A 26,895-nucleotide genomic window follows, 5' to 3' on the forward strand; every position below is an offset into this window, starting at 1 on the left:
TGAAATGAAAGTAAACCATCCTTCCATCTTTCTGGAGCACTGATGCATTATTTTAGGACCAGCTTGAATGACCATAAACATAAGGAGAATTAGAGTCATGCCTCTATTTACTTATTGCTAGATAGCTCCAGGTTTTTTGTTTACCCTCCTTCTCCCATATGTGTGTTCATGTGTGTTTGGCTATTATAAGAACTTTATCAATACCACTATTACTCCTCAAAATTCATTTCAGAAGGATGATTTTTATGGCTCCCATGATTCTTAAGCTGCCTGTGGTATTTGCAACTCACAGAATCAGAAACCAACACACAGACAGTGTAGCTTTTCATACAAAGGCACAATAGGAATGAATGTATTAACCTCTGTGGTGCATGGAATGTGTCAGCTTACACACTGGCAGCTATTTCTGTGAAACTCAGCTAACTTCCGCTGCTGTGTTAGAATAAAAAACTCAGCAAACTCTTCCCCAGAACTATGTCCCACGCTCTCGTATGCTGGCCAAACAACTGAAATATCCGATGTTGCAGAGGCTACTTCATACTGATGCTGGCCAAACTGAGTTTCAGAATGCACTTTACATATACTGTTTATAAATGCCGAGCTTTTCTAAGCAGGTATAAAGCTCTGCTGTTCCATGCGACTTGGCAAATACTAATGAGCAGGGAGATGAATTAGCAATGGAGAGTATGGGATTTTTTTGCTTGTTTCTACAAAAGAGTGTCAATCCAGGTTTTTCAGAACCAGAGATGATTTGGATCTTAGTCCCAGATTTTAGCCAGCTTCATCCTACCAGCAAAGCGTATCTGGCAGGTAACAAAATTCAATCTCTGGAGATGGATATCATGTTTGCTTAATTCCAATGATCTGACAAGGGTTCTGGGGCTGATCAGGAGTACCTGAGGAACACTTACAACTCTATCATTGAGACCCATGAACACCGTAATACCTCCAAAACTTAGTGATATTGGGAGCTTTGAATCAGATACATCTGGCAACCAGGCCAACGCTTTTTAACATAGCTCAAAAAAGATTCTTTATTATCTTTCCACCTGTTTTCTAATTGACTATGTTAAATTAGTATAATTGCTAATTATCTGCACTACAGCAGTGCCTAAGATGTGCCGGGTACCATAAAACACTGTAGGAGGGGCGGTCATTGCTCTGAAGAGCTTACAGTCTAAAAGGACATAATCACGTTAAGGATTTTTAAGTAGTTTAAAAGTGCTTGTCAGGACAGAGCTTTTCTGCCCGGCAACGTGTTTCCTTTTGCTGGTTTACACCTAGACAGCCTTTACAGCCTGATTCAGAGCTAGCTAATGGGAAAGACAAGCAAACACACTGTTCTGAGGAAATCTGAAGTAAAATTGACAATAAAGACACAAAATGTAACAAAAAGTTCCCTCGAGGCGAAAAGAAAATGTGTATGATTTGATGATTGTTTTGCTTCAGATGCAAATTGTAAGCGAACAGACTTTGCATTGTGTTCAAATGGAAGAGAAAACTGGTTTTCATATTTACTTAACCTTTGCCTCTTCTACATTGTTTTCCGACTTACCTGCAGTTGGAGCGGGCCTAAGCCTGGTGTTGCTGCGGCAGCAGCTGCCATGGTAGTTGGGATCAGCTGAACGGGGTAAGGGTCACCTAAGTAAGAGAATAATAGAGGCGTCAGCACCTTTTATCTACTCTCCACCTGCAAATTAAAGTCCTGCATTCACTCTTTCCAAAAGCCTTCTTTTGTGTGCCTTGTTGAGGCCTAATGAAAAGCTCTATTGTGCAGCCTTTTACTAACACTCTTTTCACAATTCTGGCTGAGAGAGGAATGTGAATAAAAGGCACAAGCAATTAAGGCGGAAACCTCATCCTTTTTCATGATGTATTTAGGGAAATGGGAAAAAAAAAGTGCACATTGATCAGAAGGCTGCACTTCAATAAAAAAAAAGCAAAGAAAAAGGAAAGAAAGAAGATGGGGGTGGAGGAGAAGAAAAGGAAAAAGGAAAACAGTACAACCTTGATAAGATCACAGCATCAGAAGGGGACAAATTTACAAGCTTGTCCAGAATATGAAGTTAACCGAACTCTGCTCACTGTTAGTAAACTGAGCCTCACACAGATCAGAAAAGGCACTCCCCTGACTACTGTGTTTTCTTTTAGGTGAGAAAAAAATACCTTGCTTTAGTCTCAGGGTTTGATCCTACAACAGCAAAAAGCACGTGAAGTTAAGTAGATCAGATACAAGCCTCCAAAACCTCTGTGCCAACTCCATTTCATAACTTGGGATTCGATTCTGCTGCTGAGGGAAAGCTACTTCACTTCTAGTAAGAACTGCATTGTGCTGAATGAGATAAAGGGACCTGGTAAAGGTTTAAGAAAGTCGCAGGCAACAAAAGTCTACCTAAATGCTCCTGTATATTTCATTAGAGAGGCAGAGTAGAAGTTTTCCTCCTTTATTGTGTTTTTTTTGGGGGGGGGAAAAAGGCAAATTAAGAAGCCAGTGCAGGCTGTTCTGTACAATTACTGTTAGTTACTATTGGATTTAAATCTTTAATGCTATCAAGCCTAAGTTACAGGAAACAGAAAACAAAGACAGTTCTCTCATGTTCTTGAAATGTTACAAATAAGCTATGTTGGTGTTTACGTGTTCAGGAAACCTGCTAATGTTTATTTTTCCCATTTATAATGCAACCTTGTTTACAGAGATCTCTTCATTCAAGAATGTTGATCTCCTAAGTACTGTAACTTCTAGAAATGTTATGGCCAGAAAAAAACCTGGGCTGGGAAAGCATCTTAACAGACATTTAACATCAATGAATGTGCCTGCTTATATTTGAGAACATCTTAAATAATGCGTTGCTGACTGAAGTCTTACAGTTGTTCAAGACTGGCCAGCCAAGAAATGGGAATCCAAAGATCTACCCAGGTATTCCCCATTCTTTGCACCAGCACCAGGCTACAACTTCTCTATTTATTTATTTCTTGTCAGTGGGCAACGTATTTCCTGACTTGCCTGGGTTGGTTTCTTTTATCCCCAAAGGATGTGATTGTTTCACATTGTCCAATGTTACTTTGCTTTAACTGAGGCATCCACTTTTTCTATCTCATATCATTGACTGAACTAAGAATTTTTAGAGAGTTATCTAGTGACCCAAGCAGTGGGCCTTAAACATGTGAAGGCACAGAGAAGAAAAACAGTGGTTCAAAGACTCAGGGTCAATGGTATTTAACTGTTTCCATGCCACTTGCAGCTCAAAAACTAATCCCAGTATCATTCTGACAGACTTCTATCAAGAAGATAGATAGATTATGTTCAAGATATCTAGAAGATGTTCAAGAACCAGCCATGAAATTAATCCTTTCTAAAATGCAAAGAAAAGAACAGGGTTTCATTAAAAGAAAGTCTTTCACTAGAATGTTGATTCTACAGCCCCTTAAAGTTTTTAGTTATGAATTAGCTGTATTAAAACAAAGATTGAAAGATTAAGTTCCCCACACTATCTCACATTCCTCTTCTCTCCACACATATGTATAAACCTCAGCCCATCTTCCCACAACCTCATGCCAATTCATAAATCCCACTATTCTGAACTTCCTAACCAGACAGCAGATTCTCATACTCTCATCTGTTGTGGTACTTCTCACCCTGTAATGTTGGTTTGGTAGATGTATCAAGGAGATGCCTGTGAGAGAAGAACACGCTGAAGTCCTCATGGCCATGTGCGTATCCCATGGCCATGTGCACAGTCACCATCACTGGCTTTGGTGGTATTAGGTAATGCCTCTGGGGCTGTTTAGGAGACCATACTATAAAGCAACTACTACATCAATACATGCTAATGTTTTTCAGAGTTCTAAGGAAAGAACTCTGTTTCATCCTAAGAACAGATTCCAGCTGTGCAGAGCTAGGCTCTCCTGTTTAACCAAGCTGGTTTTTCATTAGTTCATCCTTTACAGGGTTTTACATTCTTCTGGTGCTCCAACATATTTTTAATGAAAAAAACAATAAACAAAGCTGAAAGCCATCTGTAACCCATCATGAATCTTTGCATTGTAATGCTTTGGTAAAACCCTCTGTTATCTTCTGCTTATGTTAGGGGTTTAGCAAAGTACACCCTGCCTGTGCTGCTACTCTTTCAAAAGGGCTACTCATAGACAGTATATCCACATTACTACTCCCACAGTACAGACAAGGCAGCAGCCTTGTTGTTGTTGAAAAAGTTAGAGGAAGGTACAACAACAATCAGAGACACCATTAGGGTTAGCAGTCTGCTGTGTTTGCCCTGGAACAAATGTCTAACTAAAGACCACCTCTGTCTGGACGTGCTTACTGTCCACAGGAGGCAAAACACAAGAAAGCAAGGAATACACTCAAACTCCATGCCATGCCCTGGGTCACTCAACAGGCCTGTGGAAGAGCCAAGATTACAACCCACAGACAACTCCTTGGCAGTGCCCATCTCAGGGAAGAATCCAGGCCCTGTACCGATAAGGAGGATAAGCACGTATACGCTCACATAACATGGTGCAGGAGCAACTGCCACCCCTCAAAATACTAAGAAAGGCCAGAAATCTCCTTCCATAAAAACGTACCTGCTCATTCTTTGTTGTTAACTCTTTTCTATTGTCCTTCAATTTATTCCTATATCGGACTGAAGGTTTTGTCTGAGCAGTTTTAGTTATTTTTGAAGTTTAGGAAATGCAGGTCTTAACTATTTTATTACTTCTTCAGTAAATATCTTATTTCCAGACATTAAAAGTTGCTACATTTTTCCCCCAAGCTCTAGGAACATCTCAGGAATGTAACGCAAGATATACAGTTATTAGAAACAGATATTTGCCAAGTCATTAAAAGTTGGTATCACTAAAATCACCAATATATTCCCAAACAACTATATTACATTCCAATTTACAGAATTCACTATTCATCTTCTAATCCATGCAGGCAAAATCGTAGCTCCCTGCATATTTCAGCTACCAAAAGAAACACTTTGTGCTGTCCTTTCATGTTACAAACTGTCTCTGGTTATGTCTGGGCTTTTCTTATAAACAAAGCATCAGAGAGGTTTTGTTGTTGCTGCGTTTCTTTAGTACACTATATAGTAAAATCTGGAGCAGGTCAAAGGTTGGGATTTTTATTGTGAGAACAAGGTAGAAATTATTTCCTTAGCTGACATATTCTTCTCTAAGATATAATTATTCCCGGAGACTTGGTGACATCGTTCTGAAGAACAGAAGTACTTAAGACTGACTACAGAAGGACGTATACTGGTGCTACAGCACCTAAAGAAGTGAAAGGGACATGTCAGCCTGGGGGAGCTTGACGGGGGATATTAGAGGTGTCAGTGTATGGTGTGAGCAAAGGAGAGCACCAGTGACTCAGGAAAGAAAGAAGGCAAGGCTGAGCCCTCAATATGCCAACTCAATAAAAAATGCCAATTCTTTATTTCTGTACCCTTCTTTTGGTCCGTCTTCCACAAACATAGCCAGAACCTCTTTCTTGATAATTTATGCGCTGCAACTTCTTTCAATTTCAAATCACACCTTCATCTTTGCCCAAAATAATCTTCCAAGATCTTGCTTACAAGAGGATTTTTCATGAAGTACATTCACTTTTAAACCACTCTTTCTATGAACTCTCCCTATCAGCCTCCACTGAAAACACACTTCTGCGAAAGTAAGTCATGGTACAGAGCCAAGTGGACATCCTGTCCCAAAACACAAAATAACAACCCTGTGTTTAGGAACCTGGTTTTCAACTGACTAGCTACCAGGCTCGTGTATATTAAATGACTGTATGCTTGTGGAAATACAACAGTGGCTCTTAAACCATTTATATGTTTTGCAAAATTTTATCAAAGGAGTTCAGTAAGTTAAAAAACATTAAAACTTCCTTTTAAAGGAGAAAAGAAAACATAGGAGCTAACATTATGTGTGTAACAACATTCATCTAAACTCATAAGATGTTTTTTGTGTTCCTTTTTCTGTCACTCATCTCATTTATTTCCCTTCATGGTGTAATCCCCCCTAGTGTCTTGTCTTGTCTCCTGACAGGCTGCGAGCTCTTCAGAGCAGGCACAATTGTCTTACTTGCTATATAAATCAAGTTACATGCTAATGTTAAATTATAATGTTTTGACAGGAATTTTAAGATGAACCTGATTATATGAAACAATAGAACACTCCTGATATTTTTCCTGAAATTTTCTTCTTTTAAACAAAAAAGATAACAGAAGAGGCAAAGTAAGGGGTTTATTTCCCATGATTTTTGTCAACTTATTGTTATCCTCAAACCTGTCTTTCAAGGACAGCAAACGAAAAAAGTTGGAGGTCATGAAAGAAGAAGGAAAAAAACAGTGCACAGACTATAAAGAGTAGGAAACAAAACCCAATCCTTAAATCATCATTTCTAAAACCACTATGCTAAACTAAATTCCATGAAAAATACAGGAATAAACATTTCCTTACAGTAGATTCTGCTGAATGAAAAGGAATTCTACATTATTTTCCCCCCATTTTTGACAAGCTCTAGAAAAAGCCACAATAATTTTACACTCAATTTATCACTGAAGTGTATTTAAAATGAATAATCACAGCTGATGGCTGACAGGTAAGCCACTGCATCTCTTCACTCATTCATTCTCATGCTCATTACCACTTCCCTTTCGTTTTCTTTGGTGTGATGGTGGATATGTAATAAGAGTAACGGGAGGCTGTGAAAGACATGAACAGTGTTTCCTGACATCTGGCTCTAGGCTTTAGGGATTTAGATAAATGAAAGTACAAAAAAGATAACCACTACTGGCTTCCAAAACTAAATCCAAACTGGTTCCCCGATTATCCCTGAGGATAGTTCCAGACAGCATCGACCTAGAAGGGATTAGCCTATTTAGTATTTTAGAGAAACAATTCAGTCTACAGAAGGGATGGCTTTGGAGGGACCTAATAGCAATGTTCCGATTCCTGTGAGGAGGTGAGCATGACAGGGCCATACTGCTCAGTGTTAAGTTGGGAGGACAAAAGCAGGTGGATACGAAGTGAATCAGGACAGTACCAGATTCCCCATGTGGACAGCCAGATGTTGAAACACGGTTGTACAGTCTTTGTCCTCAGAGGTTTTCAAGCCCTGACTGAATAAAGCCCTGAGTAACGTAATCTCCTTTCCTAGATGATCCTGCTCGGAGGAAGAGGTTGGACTACAGACCTTCAGACATCCCTTCCAACCAGAATAACTGTACTATTTCCAGGGTGCCTTTTATACATAGATAGATAGATAGACAGACACACTCACACCCTTATACACACCTGTTGAATCAGACTCATAGAATAGCCAGGGTTGGAAAGGACCTTAAGATCACTTAAAGGACTTTAAGACCATCTGAATAAATGACAGTTATTCAAAAACCCTGAGTACCAAGGAAAGCCAGTGTATTTCCAGAGAGGTTTGTACATGCTCAAGAATTTAAAAACTGGGAATTTTATTTAGTTGCCCAGCTGTGGATAACAGTGCCATTAACACTAGACATCTTTTATAGCCTAGAAACTGAATTGAAACAATCAGCCTGTTTTCACAAGACCCCATTATTTTGCTTATCTATTTTGGTTTTATTAGCATTATTGTGAGAAGTCACACATAGATCAGGGGCTATGAGATTTTTTTCAGTTAAAAACAGTCCTTAGTTGTGTTGTAATTTTTTGCAGTCTTGATGCCTTCCATTGCATTTGCAGCATTACAGAAGTGACATTCTCAAGTACGCTAAAAGGCAAAGTTGTTACCAAAAATTCCCCTTTCTTGCTGTTTCTATCCACAATGCTATTACTCTTTTCTTATCCTGGGGGGAACATGAGCGTTTAGTCATATGCTCATTCTTTATCAAGGCATAAACAGTAGCCCTGAAAGATGACTAGCATCTTTATAAAGAAGCTACAGTATGTGGTCCTCACAACACATGGTTCCTATTTTTGTCATTCTGATAAAAGCATAGCAATGTCAATATTTTTTTCGTGTGATTTGGTGATTGTCAATGACCTGTATGTCAGCTGATACAGCTGACACAGTTAAATCAGAAATTAGCGCTCCGTTTCTTCAGAAGCCAGACACATGAACACCAAGCACAAGAAAAATTAGAAGACAGTCCACATGATACTCGATTAAACAATGAAACATGTGACTGACTGAAAAGCAGAGATACATCAGCAAATTTCCCTGAGGAAGTTTATGGTATTTAACTCCTAAACATTAATTTTATTGTACTGTATGAGGAACCAATTAACTGAGTTTCATTTTTATCAGGCATCGGAATTACTGCTCAGAATATAGACGAACAGTAGGTTTAGCACATTTTAATTTTACAAGGCTCGGCTTGTTCATCTCACACGTTTTTGCCGATTTTAAAAGGTAATTAGATATTTCATCAATAACTCTGTGTGCATTATTATATTTAGAAGACTTCCAGCAGTAATGAGCTGATATGTAAGACACGTACAATGTACCTATTGTATTTTCAGATTTCCCCCCCTAATTGGATATGGTTGAAATAGCGATTAAAGCGCTTTCAGAAAACCTTGTGTTGATGACATCTGACTGGGAACACAATATCATTTGTTACTACAAATTATCCACAGGGGAGAGGAGAAATGGGCAAAGAATAGCAATTCTTGTTTCCAAATTTTGGCATAAATCCATGAAAATAACATAGGTATCAGTAAATAAAAGACTATGTAGAAGCTTTCCAGAGAATATGTGAATAACCTGGAAAATATATTTGGGCTCAATCTCACTTCCAGAAACACAGACTTGGTAACTATTGTTTCCTGAGTAAACAAATCCAATTTCTTGCACATCTCTGTTTAGAAAACGAAGTATGTTGTTCTTCATAGAATCATAGAATAGTTACGGTTGAAAAGGACCTTAAGTTCATCTAGTTCCAACCGCACTGCCATGGACAGGGACACCACATGCTAAACCAATTCAATAGCTTCAATCACACTGAAAAACCTCAGGACCAACACACCACACCACTGTAAAGTGGCTAATCAACATTTCATTTCCTATTTAATGTGATCATTAAATGGTTAAAGAAGAGATGGAATGCAGTTTCCAAAATGAATTTTAGCACTGTTAACTGGGGAGGACCCATCTTCTTTATGAAGTTTGGACTAGTCAGCGTCTTTTAATGGAAAACTAACTGTAAAGAGTGCTGTAATTGTAGAACAGAAGCAGCATGGAGAAGCATTCTGTGCTGGTGCATTCTGATACTTACATTGTAGAAGAATACCACTGTTCTCAGCCTAACTCCTTCTGCCTTGTCTGTAAAGAGGCCCCCAGAAACACCCCTTTCTGCTTTCACAAATCTTTCTTTCATTCCCTTTATTGACTCATACAGCAGAGACAACCATGCCTTAATATTCCACATACAAATCTGTACATATGTGCATTAATAAAAGGATCACACTACCTACAACTGAAGAGCAGCCTCCTCTGAGGTGGAACTATGCAGTTTTTTAAGGGCACAATACAAAATTTCTTCTCTTCACTTACACTGTTTTTTATACTTTCAAAGCACTTCACAAATATTAATTAGCTCTAAATAAATTCTAATTATTTCTAAGAGTGGCCCTAGCGATCTGTATCATCTGGTGTGAAATCTTACTTCAGTGAAGTCAACAGCAACAGCTCCTCAGACCTCAACAGAGCTGACATTTCACTTGCTATTGCTAAAATGCTGAGAGTCATGTATATTATCTAGCAAGTACCACAAGCGGAGCTGAACTAGTAATAGTAGTAGCAAGCGACAGGATTAAGGAATGCTGCTGAGAATAAAAGGAGAAGGTTAAATGACCTGAGCCAATTTACGTAGGCTAAATGTGGGAGAAGCTTTGCCACCATTTGGGAAATGCAGTAATCAGGTTCTGATTGGTTTCAACATCAGCTGAAATGGAAGGCACTCACTTGCTGCTAAAACCAATTCATATACTTGGGATATTGGGCTTAACTCCTAACATATACTCATGCCAGAGGTCACCAACTTAATTAACACTCCATTTCAAAACATCAACTCCTTATAAAGAGATTTGCATCATACATCTATAAAAATATTACATCTTATATATATCATAAAATACATATTAAAGAGACTTGCATAAAAATCGAAATACGTAAATCCCAAATAGCACTTAGTGAATGAATAATGAGGTATGTAGCAAATAAGTAGGTAATCGGTATTTTTCTTGCTAATTGTGAACAATATAGTCCATGACATACTGCCAATTTACTTTTCTCATGTGAAAAATACACTTTGGTTGCAAATAATATTATTAAATATTCTACACACCATGCAATTACATCTAGGTGTAGGGGTTAAAAATCAATCATAGATTACGAATCTTTTTCTCAAACAGATATGTAATCCTAATAGAAGTTCCTCCCTCTCTCTCTGCCAACTTTACCACCACACAATATGCCATAGAGAAAAGAGGGGAAGTGTCAACTTGCGTAAATTGTCCCTTATGTAATGCAAACCATCTGTTTAAAAAAAAACAAAACAAAATGAAAAAACAAGCCACTCCCAAGCATGATCTGCTATGGAGAAAAGGAAAGAAAAGGAGATTTGCTTCATCACATTGGAAGCCGGAGACCATGACCTGCCATGTTAACTATGGGGAAAATATTTACCCCTGTATTTACCTGATTTTGCCATTTTTTGAGAAGTCTAAGTGGATAATTTCCTCTGCACATATTAGAAACTGATACTGTTGTATTCTTTTGAGCATTTCAGGTGCTTAGGATGTTTCCGATCAAATAGGAACCCAAACAGAGAAACCTCTTTGTTTTTAGTAACAGACAGAATAGCTCTCACCACAGTGATGCCATCACTGGGAAAGAAGGTCCCTGAGTCCCCAGCCACTGGAACCTGGCAAAGTGAAGGGGGATAAAGTATCCTTATACTCTTTCCCTGTTCTTCTGTTCTTCTTTAGGTGTCTGTCATGACAGGAATCTAAATGGACCCCTGCTATGAACTGTTACAAGTATTCTTGTGTTATCTTCAGTCAAATCCTCATAAAAGAAAGTATGTGTAGAGAAAACAGTACTCTTCCTTTCCACAGTCTCTCTCTGGATAAGTCATTAGTCCACTAGAAGCATTGGCTGAGGAACCCTAGCACATACACTCTCTGAAACCACTAGGAGACATACATTTGATCCTCTGTTGCTCTAACACAGGCAGGTGAATCAGAGAGCACTGAATAAGTTAGATTGGTTTCATTATCTAAGCTGAATGAAAGAAAAACAGCAGTATAACTAGGTACGCATCATCTAACTCATTATTTTTTCTCTTTCACTGACCTCACGACTTGATCACACATTCCCCTCCAGCTGCAGCTGTGCTGGCTGAAGAGGCCACCATCTCCAACCACAGCCCACTGCCAAAAGTTACCACTGTGACCAAGCTGCTTGTTTAATCACTTCCCAACATGTTTCCATTAAAATGAGCCAGTTCAGTTTAAGCAATTGCGACAGAAAGTCCTTGCTATCCCAGCCTGGTACAGAAACAAGTTAGGGAGAGCTTAAGAATCTTGACCAGCCTTTCAGAAGCTAGAGGCACAGTTGTGAGCAACTGAACAGTTCTCTCCACAGCTACCTAGCGTGCAGACAGAAGGTGGCAAGTAACCCAGTCATTAGGTGTGACCAATAGCACAAATGACTAGAGATCTAGTTATCTATTGTAGTGCTATGCTGGTAGCCACTAAGCTCAGTTCAAGCAAGCATAGATAACTGTACTAGAGTTCATCATGCTAAATGTCCCTGAGACTTAGATCCTAGTGCCTTTGTCACTCTTCAGTGATGACCCAGTCTCCCAAATCACTCAGGTGCTTTAGCAAATTCTATCCAAAGCTCTAGTTTACAGTCTACCACATCTTTGCCAAGTGGACTGATACACAGAAGTGCAAGTAGAAAACTGGGAGAAATATGTTTTAATGGCCTGTCAAAAACATTACTTGATGTGAACATGTTATAGTTTTAAGGCAGCTATGTCTTTCATTGCTACAAGCTTTCTAGGTGTAGCTAAATCTGTATATGCTTTTTTGTTTATACTAAACTGTGAGTGAGAAGAAAAAATCCTCTGGACTACTTATCACTTTTCCTCAGCTTCTCAGTTAAACTCAGTCAAACATGCCAGGGAATCACCAAACACAGAGCTGTCTTTTTCCACTGGCTTCTGCTCAGCCCTAGACCTTGTCATGCTGTTGATTCCAAGCCTTACTGCCAGGAGCAGCAGCAACTTTACTCTGCTTCGTTTTCAAGGTTACATAAACATGCAAGGTCATACATACTTCATGGATGTCTTACGGTTAATGTACAAGCAGCAAAAAGAAGGGAAAAACCCAAACTAGGCTTCAGTAACATGGAACTAATTTCATCTGCCAGATATATCTAACAGGGTGCCTTCCAGACCTTCTCCAGGCCTACAGTTATGGTAGCATCCATACTCAGTGTGGCTTTCAGTTAAACATTCTGTAATGTGAATCACTACTTCTCCCATTTGAAGGAGACTAAGTGTGAAATCACTGCAAGAACTGAATGAGCCTATGCTTTGGCACTGCAGCTCCTCAGGGATGTTAGGTGTTTTGAAGACTAATTTCCAGCAGTGGTGCCAGTCTATAAAATATTAGGCAAAGGGATGAGTGGCCAAAGAAACTCAAGTTGCATTCAAGTACTGTATCTACAATGTTACGGAAACTGGAAGAAATCTGAAGTCATGGGTTAAGCCAGTTTAACTGAAGGAATCTTTTCATGTCCTAATTTTATGAAACTGCTGCAGCAGCAAGTGCTCAGTACCTGAAGAAACCTGATGAATTCATGAGTTAGTCAACAGTACAGATGGATACACTGACATGGACATAATAAAGCTAAACATCCATGCTAGAGACAGAGAAGAGTAGAATAAGCGAGTCCTAAATAACTCAGTTCAAAACTGATGTCAGAAGAGTTATACAAGCACAAATGCATGAAACAAGAGTACGGAATTCATGCTCTAGAGAAGTCTATTCATGGAAATAGCACTCCTTGTTTATTCCTTAACTTGTATTTATTATCATCCTGATGATAGGAACATTAAATCCTAAAAACTAAAAAAAATCTGGAATGTAGAGAACAATACAAATCTTTCAAGGATTAAAAAAGTAGATGCTATATTTTTTAGTGTTAGGCTTTCATAAATATACTCATAGTTTGTGTTAGTCCATCAAACTGAAAGGCATATGCTATCTTTGATCTCTGTGCAGAACCCCCGTTGAGATTAATGTGAGTTTTGTGTGAAGAAAGAGACGAGAATAGGCCCTCAGTTCACAAATAGTAAGCAGGCTGCTTCAGGAAAAAAACACGCTTTTTCTTACAACAGTCTTGAAATTTATTGAGAAGTTTCAAATAGCTTCTTTTCTGATGTATGTATGTAAGTGTGGTCATGAGCATGTTCACTTGTCAAAAAGATCTGTCAGAAAGAAGGTGCGCAAATCTACTTGTTGTGTGAAATGTTTTGATGTTACTTTGAAACACATACTTTATCTCTGACAATCTTTTCTCATACAATAATGACTAATCCCCTATTTTACAGTTATCTGTGCAAGTTAATGGCTTTGTCCATTGGGCTAGAGGTTTTATCTTTAGACAGATGAGCATGAAACTGTATCCTATACCCACTTCCAGCTAAAAAAATCTACAGGACTTACTGCATCCCGCTTTGTAGCTGAAACCAGGAGGAAGAAGAAATCCTTGCTGTGCAGCTGCTGCTAGGGTTCGCTGGTCTGGAGGGAATACGGGAATCATTAATGGAGGCAGCTGACCCTGGACCTGCTGAACAGGAGAGGGAAAATCAAACACACAATTTTTTTCTGGGGGAAAATGTCTGCTTACATGATTTCTCTTATTTCCGGGCTGAGAGGATAGGTTTGAATATGCTCCTCCATAATGGGGTGTTCCAGTTGCATCAACTTTTCAAACTCATTCTAAATAACATAGCACTTCATATAGCCCCAAATAAATCAAAATATGCCACTAATGCATATCCCAATTAATGATTTCCCCTGCGAGTCCATAATGCCTCACTTCTCTTTGAATGCAGGGTGGCTTTTTCTTCTCTTTCATTGCACTGTGTAACAGCACCTCTGTCTCAGACAGTAGCTTTCACCCTGACTGAGCCCAAACACAAAGATCCACACACACAGAAGTACAAGTATGTACATAAGTACTGTACAGCAGTCAGTACTATTTTTCTGCCCATATGCATGCACTTCCTTGTACATGTGAAAAGAGAAGTCTCTGCGATGGTAAGAAAAAGGCTGAGACACTTTATTCACAAGTAAAACACAGCTATGTATGAAGTGTTAGCTGTTCAACTTTGCACAGCAACTGTACACAACCATGCAAGTCAGGAAATGGAAAATATTATATTGTAAGTGGATACTGCAGGGGACTTAAGACATGCAGAAATTAGTCATCAAAACTGGAAGTTGGCCATGGCACGATGTCTAATACTATTGCTTTTATCCAGTTCTGTTGGCGTTTTAATTGCTAGCAATGGACATCCTCTCTGTATTTCATGCAGATGAGAAAAAAAAAGTTGGCTAGATTAAAATGTTAAATGGATAGTTTTAATCTAAAAAAAAACCACTGTACTGACCATATCAATCAGTGAAGGGAGACTGACTCAGTTTTTAAGAGATGTCATCTAGTTTTTAACAGCACTATAAAGCTGAGGCATCAGAGGTAATGTTATCAAAGACTAACATTCAGTTTGTGCTCTGTAGCTTTAAGGAACATAAAGAATCAGGGTGTTGATAGACAACCTTGTTTTTTTTGCCAGAGGTGTTAGAAGGTATTGCTCTCTCTATTATTGCCACCATTGCAGAACTGGCAAAAGAGAACCTGTGCCACCTCCTTGGCAGCCACAGTTCAGACCACAGCATCTTTAATCTCCTGAAGATCCAGCAGATGTCTTGATTCACCCAACACTGTTACAGAGCAGAAGAGTGATAAGAAATTTGTGATGGTAACCTCTTAACTTATGCCAGGACCTGTCAACACCTGCATGAATGCTGACTGCAGCCCTGTCGCTGGAAATGCTTACAGTGGAAAATTAAGACTGAGACTAAAGCTAGAGTAGATGTAACTCCATTCACTGAAATAACTCGATCCATTTGTTGTTACTTCAGTATTCTCCTTTCTATTCTGATCCTGTTAACAAGAAGACATACGTACTTTTAATTGAATCGCTGGAGAAAAAAGAACATGTAAAATGTGATCTGTTCTCTGCCCCCACTCCGTCACCCTAGAACTGCCCAATGTTTCCTTTTTCTCCATGTGTTTGTTGTGGGGTTTTTCTGGTTGGTTTTGTTTGTTTGTTTGGGGTTTTTTTGTTTAGGGTGTTTTTTAAAGACAAAGACAAAGTAAGTGTATTCTTTCCGAACAAAAATGAACAGCCGTGTGGAATTTTTGCATAGTACTCTTCTTCGGCAAAGAGCCACACAACTTTTTTTTTCTAAATGGTTTCCAAGGATGAAAGTGACTTTGCCAAGCAAAGAAGCTTCAAAACAGGACTCAAAAACACTAATAGAAAGACAGATGGTTCTACTAAGAGCTCTGCTGCCAAAAAAAAACGTTTAAAAAAAAGTGAAAAAAATGGAGTGATGTTATTGAAGCTGACTGCAAAGTTCTCTGATGACTGCAAATACTCTTGTCCCACTGCAAGTGTTAACTCTGCCTCCAGGGCTAATATAACTAAAGCACCACACACACACAAATTGTCATTGCCAAGCCCACAATGTAGCACAAGTCTGCACTTGATTCCAAGTGACTGCCAAATACACGAGCAAAACACCACACTGAAAAATTCCCATTTAGGAAAACATTTACCAGGAAAATGCCCTTTCTTCTTAACTCTGACTGCTGCATTTCATTTTTGCAAATCACTGCTTCTCTTTATCTCTCCAAGGGGCCTTATAGCCACTAATTTCAAATGACACAACCCCGGTCACGTTAAGGAGGTAAGAACTATAGAGTGATGAGGATGGTTTGCATGGATACAGAAATAACGCAGTCAAAACAATGTGATTTTCATTCCAGGATGGAATGTATGTAGCACCAGTCAAACAGCTACACTTCATTCTCTCCCAAATACAAATAAGTGCAAACGTTAGGTTATTTTAATCCAATAACCTGACGTAGTATGATACAAATGACGTACTCTTCATTTTTATGGCTCATTTAAATACTGTATCCTAACTTTCATTACATTTATTATTATTACCTAGAACTGCTAGGTTACAACTGTTTCAAGTGGCACAGAATGCAGGCCCTCTTTCTGAGTTTTGCACAAAGGGTTTTTTCCTCTTTTTCCCCTTAATTTTTTAACCTATTACTATGTAAGTTACACCTCTCACAATTGTTTTATGCTGTATAATTTACATACCTTCCAATGTTTTATTGACAGTAACTTCTTGATACTGAATTCCTAATCTGAACATAACGGACTGCAATTCAGAGCTACTTTTTCAGATCCTTCAATTTGTTGTGCTAATGGACATAGATGTGTCCATAGAAAGAAATGCACCTTTAACAATCTAAAAACGCATAGAGCTGTCAAGATTCTCCACTTGCTAGTCTGCCTGCATGATTACCTCCTTTAAGTTATAATTTCCTAAAGGTGAAAATTGTAGCTTAAATCCTCACAGAATTCCCAATGGAATTAATGGCCTACAGTTTTACCTTGTCACTTCTTACCCACTTTATAATGTTAGTCTGGATGATACAGATACAATCTTCCAAGGGCCTGTTTTTTCACTACACATACTATTGCCATGCTGTCAACAGACCACACGGTTCCTTCATCTTTCTTTTAATTTGGATGCTGGCACCACATACAGATTAGCCAGAAGTATTCTTGCACTGTATGACAAACTGCAGCTGCATGGTATGCACAAAAAAGGCATAAAACATACATAAACCAGCAAAGAAACAAAGGGAATGTCATGAGAGCCATAACATTCCATACAATCAATTCACTAGGTAAGGAATTCATACTTCCATTCACTTATCTCTGAAAAGTAATCTGGGGCAAGAGGGAAGCCTTTGCTGCAATCAAAGACATAAACCCTTGGCATTTAGTTTATGAGAAACAACTCCCCTTAAGGAAGCAGATACACAAGAGTTCAAACAGTCTAAGAAAGTAAAGGTTCCATAATAGATAATGAGGACAGTAAGTCACCTTCTGCAATAGAAGAAATTGCAACCAAATTAACCTCGAGTCCAAACCAAAATCTGGGACCCTTCATCTTGGCACTGAAAATCCATAAAGGAGATTAGCCTTAAAGAACTTATCAAGATAAAAACCCAATATGAGTACATGACAAACAACTAAGCTACTGTCCAAGTGGGAAACTGAGGCATCCAGAGTTGCCCATAAAGATTTTCAGTTTTGGGAAGTGCCTCACTATATTTTTTTCAGTGCCCTTGAAAAATCTGCCCCTAGATGACTTATCAAAAGAAAAGTTGTTAGTAAATTTGGAACCGATTCAAGTTGTTAAAGTCTGTGCATGTCCTTTATGACTTAACTGTAACAAATCCAACTGCACAAAGATGTGCATTCAGTGTAGCCACAGTTAAGATTCCCAGCGTTTCCAGCTTCATTATAGTTGTAGTACACCCGCCTAAATTCTGGTCTCCTACCTACTTTTAGGAACATACTATGGTTTCCACAGCTACCTAAGCACTAGCAGTATGTTTTTTGCAGTTACCCCTACTGTTTGCTACTAGCTCCTGCTGTGACATATAAATTTAGATTGCAAACACTTCACAACTATAGTTCTACTCTTATTTTCTGTGAAATGTCACATAAGCTTTGGGTCACTATATAAACAAAGGCAAAATAGTTTCACGTTGTAGAGTTACTGCCAGAATCAGGGTAACATACATGACCCTATTTTGGTCCTTTATGCCCATGCATCCTGATAGAGTCTTTAATTAAAAGTTCACATGATTCTTGCTTAAGCTAGCAGGCTTATAGTATTTCTCAAGTAACACAAACCCATGCTTTCAACAAATCTAAGCCCCTAACATAGCAGCTGCTATCAGTTTTATTTTCTCTTTATACACTTCCACCAATTTCATTTCTGTAGTTGCTCATTACACGTTTACTAGCATGAACTTTTACGTAAGTTTTCCTCTCTCCAAGGTAAGTATCTAAATACATTTCCCAGTATCCATATATACCACTTTCCACTGAGGGGTGAACACTGCTCTTCCACCCACCTCTCCTTCTTCAGAAGCAATTCTATCCCTTTCAGTGAGACTGGTGACAGAGTAACAAATTACTCAGTGTGAATAGGAACGGCTGCTAAAAGCAACACTCTCTTCTCTACAGACTGACAAAACTCGGAGCAGTACTTTACTCTTGAGCTCCTTAGAAGATGCCCTTCAAGAGCTGCATGTGCATCCTTGCTGAAATGATCTCTTACATGGCTTCTTCATGTAGAAATGTGGCTAATTCTTATTTTCATTTGAATTATTCTCAGCTGCCTCAAAGAAGTTCAGATTTCACATTCTGAGAACAGTGAATGCACACGAATGATTCCATCAACTTCAAACTGTTGCATGAATATATCCTCTTGCTTGCAACTTGTTTATAAGTTAAGCATCCCTTCTATGCATATGAAAGAATGTAATGTACATTTAACATGCAATAACATAAATCTGTCCCTCAAAAATGACATGTTTAATTGCATCAGACCCCCTTCCTCCAGAAACATTTGGCTCATGGTGGCACACACTATGCTGAAGGACTGGATTCTTTAATTAGCATATGTGTTGGCCATCTCTTTCTCTCTCCCTCACTCCCCCCCCCCCCATCTATCTTAAGGGAAATAAAAATATATGTCCTCATATAACTACAATCTGCTATTTTCCCTTATAGTGACGTTTAAAATAAGAAAAGAAAATGCTGTTCTCATTTTCTTCCCTACATCAGTTCCCTAAATTCACATAAGTGTGTCCTAAATCTATATGCAAGGGAGCCCCGCCTATCTCAGTAATGCAATGATCACTCTCCTCCTGAGTTTGAGGTAGTTTTTAATGGGGTGCTGAGTGAGCGCTTAAGACACAAAAGAGAACGTGGATGCCAAGAAGCAGAGATGCAGAGAGGAAGACAGGGCTGAGACAGACAGCAGACCCATTCCACCCTATGCTCTGACCTAACTTTGCTTTTATTACTGAGAAGCTCACTCAGTTGCCAGACATATTGGTATATGGGATCCTGGCAAAGGATTTTGTAAACGCTTTTTCGTCCTCATCTCTAACTGAAGATTCTTCTACAGGGGATGATTTTGGCCTCAAATAGTATTCTTCACTTTGCTGCACTGGAGGCTTATACAATTCATACCAGTACTTACCAAAATTCATCCTGTCTGAACACTTCAGCTCATGCAATAATAGCGTTTGTAAACAGTGGTACCAATTGTAGGAAACATGCTCTATAGCGGCAATCTTTTAAGAACAATAAAAAAGGCTATTTAGGGAGACACTCTCATCCCCTACCCTCCCCATTACAATTCCACTGGGGTAGGAGAGCTCTACTAGGATTGATGGAATATGGAGATAACCCTTAACAGGTAATAGCTGGTATGCATGCAACTGGGCTCATGGAAAACACAAGCAAAAAACTTTCAGGGAAACTCAAATGCACCTCAGGGAATTACATAAACATTTTTCATTTAAAAACAAGGCTTTTCAGGCTGGACATTTTCTTCCTTTGCTCAGTCCTGCAAAAGAATCCAGGAGTCATTACCAGCACTGATCTCAAATTCATCCCATCATGAAGTTTGTAAGTACTACCAAATGAACACATGCTTAGCCTTTTTGACTAAAGTGCAGAGAAGTGCCTTGAACTGCCAAATAATACAGACACTAGCTGTTTCCACGTTGACAACTTGCTTACAAAGGCTTCCCTCCTCCATTTCATACTACAGAAGACAATGCACTGGTGAGAGACAAACACCTCCAGCAGTGCTTTGAAGGAAGGACATAAGCCAAAAAGGACCTTTTGCATTAAGAACATCTCTCAAGTACTTATAAAGGTAAAAAAAAAACAACAATAAAACAGTATTACTTGTCCATTTATGCAACTAAAATAAAGAACTTTAGAACACTTCTTTTATATTTTATATGACATAGAAAAAGCATACAGAGGAGGGAAAAGCAGTAAGATTACTTTTTCCTATTTGGGATGATGTGTAACAAGACACATTCAGGCTTATGCCACTTAGCATTTAAGTTACCTACAGGGCAATTTTGCCACAAAGGCATTTGAACAAATAGCCAAACTGGAAAGCAAGAGACTGCCTGAAATAAAAAGAACATAAACTGGAATTCATTCCAATATACAGCTGGTTTAAGTCAAAAGCGTAAGAGCTCATGCAGGAATGGCTGTTCCAGACTACACAACACCCCAGTGTGTGGAGTCCTCTGGCAAAACCAGGACTTTCAAAGCAAGCTACTGTAAATTCAGGTAAGAGCTACAATGGAAGACTTGAAGTGCACTCTCAAAAGAGCCTTTTCTAATCCAAGTCTAAGAGCAATACTCAAAATAATTTGTTCTTTCCTTTTTATAGAAGAAGAAGGTCTGCTGTTCCGTTGATTGAGCCATTTGTTTTATTAAGAGGATAAAACTAGCAGAGGCCACAAAATTGACATCTGAGGTATACTGACCAGTATTTAGGCCAAATTGACTTATTTCACCTTACTTAATATTCACACAAATACTATGATTCTCATGCCATAGCTTCCAAACACCTAGGTGACCTGTTTAAATGTTAGTACCCTTCCTAGAAGAATAAGCCAGGACTATAATGGAAACCTGCCACAAACTTGTGTCTATCAAAGCCGCTGAGTGACATGGCATATTGTCCCTTATTTGCTTTTTGCTGGCTAATAGCAAGATGCTCCTAAATGAAACTGTCACATAGAAGAGTTAATCTACAAAGTCACTCCCTTCAAACTGGAAAATCTATGAACTTACATTAATGGCTGATGCTACCTCACAGTGTATGACGGAGCACACAGTTTCCAGATGCTTGGTTAATGCTTTTCCCAATGAGGTCTGGACCCGTGCTGATCACTCTAGCAGTAAGCTATTCAGCAAAACATTTGTCAGTGAAAAGAAAACAGGTGTGAGATTTCCTGATGTGTTTTAAAAGATACCATATAGGGTAATTTCTTGAGCTGCACGTACGTACTGTTTTCTACTGTTAGCTGATCTATTATATATGGGTTCGGTTATTCTGATTATAATGAACTATGGGGGGGGGGGGTTGTACATGCCATACAGAATCAGACAAAATAAGTATACTTCCCTTGTCATTGTTCATTTCATCTTTCCAGAAGTCACCTGTATACTATTTTCTTCTGATTTTCCACATTCTCTTTGAGGAGACTGAACTGGCTGGGGTTTCTGAGTGTGTGTTAACAAAGAACTCTTCTTTTTAAAGTCACTTCTTTGGTACACCAAATGTTCACATTTTAGCAGACCAAAAGCTTTTGTGTAACAGTATCATAGATTACTTTCAAAAGTGCTCTTTTTTACATGTATACTAGGTTGTCTCTGCAAATCGTATTATTAATCAATGGGTAGACTATAAGAACAAGTAGGAATGGGAAGCAAGGCTCACCACTAGTGTGAGATGTAGGGAGGCAGGGAATCATCCTAAAAAAGTGACTTCAAGAACTTCTGTGAATGCTCAAAGTCAACAGATTGATGTAAGGAAATAAACTGTAGGATTACATGTCACCACAGGCAGCAAGTCTGGTGGTGATGAATTCTGTGATCTAGGAGAATGCTCCACCTTCCTCTCCAGCCCTTTTGAGGTGCCTTTGGGTTCACCTGGGCACTTACATACTCTTGTAAATGTTTTCATGCAAGGATGCAAACAGGGTTATCAAATGTTTGGCTACAAACCTGCCCAAGATGGTTTTCAGGTTGAGAATGCAGCTTAGGTGAAGAAACATATTTATTTTAATTGTGGTTCCTCTGCCTATGTAGACTGAAGTGATGCAGGTTTTGGGAAATGAATCTTTATTGCATTTACCCCAAAATATGAAGAAATGGTGGCAAAAGCAAAGCTGACACTGTTACACTTAAGCAGGGCTGACTGGTATTGTTTGTCATATAAGGTTATACAGAGGTATCTGTGTTAAGGCAAGAAGCTACAACTCCCCCTTTACTCACTGTTGATTTTTCTATGACTTATTCAAACACTAGTAATTAACCACTTTGATGTATACATTGCAGCAAAATTTTTCCTGTCTACTGTTACAAAAAGAAAAGTTTTTACCTTCTGAAACTGGGAGAACAGTTCCAATATGGAAACCATTGCATTTAAGATGGTGTATAAATAAAGAGGCATGAGCTCATTTTAGACACAATCGTAAAGTCCAAATTCATTAATAGATCAATACCTAAGGCCTAAACTACTAATATGGACTGTCTTCTTTAAGAGACCTTTTATTTTACTAAGGACTCCAAGGCACTCCTGGAGAGAAACTGTGGATCAAGAGTAGTACACACTTCATTGTTCAAACCCTGCTTGATGAAATGAGGGACCATAAAGTAAGAGAAGATGAAATATGAAGGAAGAGGGTATGCTGTGGTACTTCAGTGGAAAGTAAAACTATTGCAAAGCAAGCCCATCTCTCATCCTGGTCTTTCTTCATCCCCACCATGGCAGGCATGGTAGGTACCAGTAAGGGGAAGTGACAGTTCCCTAAAGCTTTCCTTTGTCCTTGAAGCGATACCTCCCCCTCTAACACTGTTGCATTGCAGTATCGTCCCAATCTGGCTTTCTATTTCAACTTTTCCACCACCACTCACTATGAGCCACCCATGACACATTGCTTGTAACGATTCTGAACATAATTACAGTAAAATATTTAAGTCTCATCAACTAATATGAAACCATTCTTTCATAGCCCTTAACATGGAAATCTTGCTTACTAAAATTAGTTGACACAGAAGTCAAGAAAATCATCAGAATTTTGCCTTATAATAACTATTTCTTGGTTTGGTTTGTTGTTGGGTTTTTTTTTGTGCCAATTCCTTTAATAGGATTTAAGGTAATATTAGTATATGCAGAGGAAGGGGTATTCTTTCAAACAAAACCCTACGGTTTCGAGATGGTTTTTTCACTCTTTGACAAATGGAGTATCATTAATTAAAACAAACACAACAATTTTAATGTGTAGGTGGTGGGCAAGAAATGGGTTATTTAATATCATGTAGTGGGAAGAAATTAAAAACCCATTCAGCTGCTGAACAGTGCAATGCTATAAAAAAATGAAAGTCTTATCAAAGTAATCCACTTAAAATTATACTATGCATAGGAATCTATCGGAAGAGAGAGGAAAGATAGACATACAGGAGTCAGAAAAATACCACAGTAAAAGTCAGTTCTTCCTTTTGCTTTCTTTAAACTGAAATGTGGAGGGATACAACTAATAAAACTATAACCAATCTAACACAGAGAAAGAAACATTTTCCATGGTGTGATCAGTGCAGACTTTGGCTGAATTGGGTCTGCTCACAAAATCTTAGACTTAAATCCACCGATTAGACTCTGAATGCCTCTTCTTTCTCCCAATTTTATTATTATCACATTAGATACATGTTCAGTGTAAGTCTTGTCTTCAGTGACATCAGTTTCAGAGCACTAGTTGCTACAACAAATCAATATAATTCTTTCCTGAAGACAGTATTATTATTATTATCATTATTTTCTACTGAGTTTTATTGCTTTCCACATTATCTTAAAACCCCCTGCACTTAAACGTGATGGACAAATGGCCAGGAAAACTAAGACCAAATGTTAGTAGAAACCTCTGTGGAAAACACATTTCTAGTATTGGATAGCCTCTAATTACTGCCCAGGGAAATGCACAATAAAGACCTCTTTTCAATCTTTCAGCTGTTCAGACTTGTTTCTGACTGTCCCTTTTTCCAGTGGAATTGCTCCTCAATAGAGTTCAGTTTTACCATCACAAGTTCAGTTTTAAAAGTGAAATGGATTCAAGTTGCAGAAAAAAGGACTATTTAAATAGATACATAGCTACTCTTCCATTCATGTCCTGATGCTTTTCTTCCTTTGCTACCAAAATCCTCATACAAAAATGTTTTTCACAAGTTTTGTCTGGGAACATTATTTTAATAGGACTGAAGACAGTCTCTCAATTTTGTGCTTACAATTTGGTGACAGCAATACAGCTGAAGCACAATTAACTGTTGATACAGTGAAAAAGTTTAGACATCTCATCATCTGATTGCTGTGTACAGCCAGGTAGCAGCTATCCAAATCCTGCGCTTTGTTACTGCATTGAATTGTAGGCACAAAACTTTTGATCACCTTAAACATATTGTCTTTATTTTTTAACTTACTGTCTCCTTCAGTTCTTGTCTCCTCCTCCTTTATTATTTAAAATATGAGGAAAAATAACAAAAGAGAAAAAAAATGCAGACTAAATGTAATTTGTTTTGTCGACACTTCCAGATATGGACCATGCAATGGAGAAGAAAATGGTCTACTCCACAAGAAAACACCTATCATAGATCACTTTTTAATGTTACTGGTGGATTACAGCAATCAGCTAAATATTTGATATGTGCCTTGCAGGTATATTGCTCTTTGAATCACTTTGGCCCAAGATTTAGTTAGGTGTAGGAGTCCTACGTACCTTATACCTCCCAGGTAATATCTGATTGGTATGCAGTCAGGCAAAATATAACAGCGTTCTCAAAGCAGAATATACGCATAATAGATGAAGTGCAGGATCTCACAAGAGGGGGAAAAGTACAACACAATGAAAATGAATAATCTTGGGGTATTTTCTTCCTAGTCCGAAGTAGTTCTTGAATGTACAATCTTATTTTTTTTCTGGCTTGACTGCCTTTAAATATACACACACCATACTCCCAATTCAATTTTTTAGCCACTATAGGTATTAGAGGACAATTTACATGTGATTTGCATTTTTTTTTCTGTGCCTGTGGTTTTGGTAAGTCTTCCAAACCTAATGACTGTTCTTTTGGCCAGCAACATAAATGCTGTAATCACACAATTATTGTGCTGGGAACAGTTTAATTCAGCATTTTGTTCTCAACCACAGAACAATTACTCAACAATTTTGGTTAACCATACTAGCTCACTGCCTGGAAAGGAAGCAGAATATTCACAAGATCTATTGTCTTACATAAAGGCAGTCAGTAGATTCTTATCTATTACAACTTTCCAGCATCTCTTTCCTCTTTGGGGTACTTCCACATACTCCCAGTTAATGAAAATAAATGACTAGCAGCACACTGAATTAGTTTATTCATCTCTATCTGTTGAATGCTTTTAATTGTGCATTTGCATACTAAATAGCAAGGTGGATGTGATGTGTCTGAGAGAGAGGGATATAACAGAGCACTGTAAAAAGCTCTGAAAATACTATGGTGATGTTATCCATCTACTCTACACGAAGCATAACCCATGTTCATTTAAGATTCATTCTTAAATTCTGCTCTTCAGCCACTCATTTCTCTTTAGCAATAAAAGGAATCTTCTGATAAATTGATTTATTCCTATTTATACAGAATTTATTACTGTTTATACAGAAACACTGGTGGGCACACAGTACTCCTGATGTCTCTTTAAGCACCATTTAAGACAGAGAACAAAGTTTAAATCCAAAACATGGTCTCTGGGGTTGGATGCTTGATGCAACTGAAAATCAGGGCCTTACTAATGCAAAACAGCAGTTTTATTTTATGCTAGGTATGAGACAGGCCCAGCCTCAGTGTAATGGTGGGAACTCATGAGGTTTATGGCTCTCACCATGTCAATGAGTTTGGTTGAAGGGAGAGCTGGAAAGGGCCTTATTTGAAACCCCTGATATTTCTGCCAGACAAACCATTTTGCACATGTTCATTGGAAGTGGGTGCTTTAGTTGGGTTTTTGGGTTGTTTTTGTTGTTTTTTACTTTTTTATTTAGCACTAACACTTAGCATGCTTTGTGTTGTAGACCAATTAAGTGACTGAAAGTTCCGACTGCAGAAATCTACTTGCTAAGAATAGATTTAAGCTGGTTAACTAAGTATCAGGATCCTTACATATTTTCTGCTCCAAAATTCAGTTCTGGAAGCATTTTACCTAAGCAAATACAAACATTTTAGTAAATCCTTTTCCACTTTTGTTTTTGTTTCATCTTGCCAGTCACAAGAAATATTTTCATTCAGAGCTGTGAATCTGAAAAGTACAATTCTGGCAATGCTGCTGAACAAGTGAAATCAAACTAATTAAACAAAGCTGACTCAGTAAACTTAGGTTGATAGTAAGAGAGATCAAAAAGGAAACCACCAGTAAGCATGATGAAAATATAAAGTAATATTTGGGGAATTTTAAATGCCTTTAGCTTTTAAGCAGTATTTAGCTCAGAAAAGGGAGTTACTATTAATCAGTATTTTCCTGAGGGCAAAATTTGACCTGTATCAACTTTGTGTTGAGTCCTTGCTCTGCTGAAGTCAATACAAATTGACCTCAATGGTACTTGGCAGAAATCACTTAATCTAAAAAAATAGCTTTAATTAAAAAAAACAAACCACAAGGTATCAGTGGAGCAGAACACAAGCTCAAATGTCATCATCAGGACACTGCGTAATGACACTTCTTCTTTTGCTCCATTTATGAAATGAACAGTATGACTCTTTTTGCTTGAAGCCCAGTTTCAACAGATGTGGAGACATGCCTTGTCCCTCCTAAGGTGTAGGAGACACAATGTGAATTGCATTAAGGAAACAGAAGTCCCAATCCAGTTCTATTTCTTAGGTAACT

General features: G+C 38.3%; 1 protein-coding gene across 2 annotated transcripts in view; it reads right to left on the bottom strand.

Moving 5' to 3' along the window:
* Positions 1-26,895, bottom strand: part of SOX5 (SRY-box transcription factor 5) — a 285,279-nt gene that overhangs the window by 83,400 nt on the left and 174,984 nt on the right. For both annotated transcript variants that reach the window (XM_034062939.1, XM_034062938.1), the window contains exons 7-8: positions 13,720-13,840; positions 1,556-1,641 (exon numbers count right to left, since the gene is read on the bottom strand). In XM_034062939.1, the coding sequence (XP_033918830.1) occupies positions 1,556-1,641; positions 13,720-13,840 (207 nt within the window). The remainder of the gene's footprint in view (positions 1-1,555; positions 1,642-13,719; positions 13,841-26,895) is intronic.

This window comes from Melopsittacus undulatus, chromosome 5 (genome assembly GCF_012275295.1).
Source record: "Melopsittacus undulatus isolate bMelUnd1 chromosome 5, bMelUnd1.mat.Z, whole genome shotgun sequence".
Classification (NCBI taxonomy): domain Eukaryota; kingdom Metazoa; phylum Chordata; class Aves; order Psittaciformes; family Psittaculidae; genus Melopsittacus; species Melopsittacus undulatus.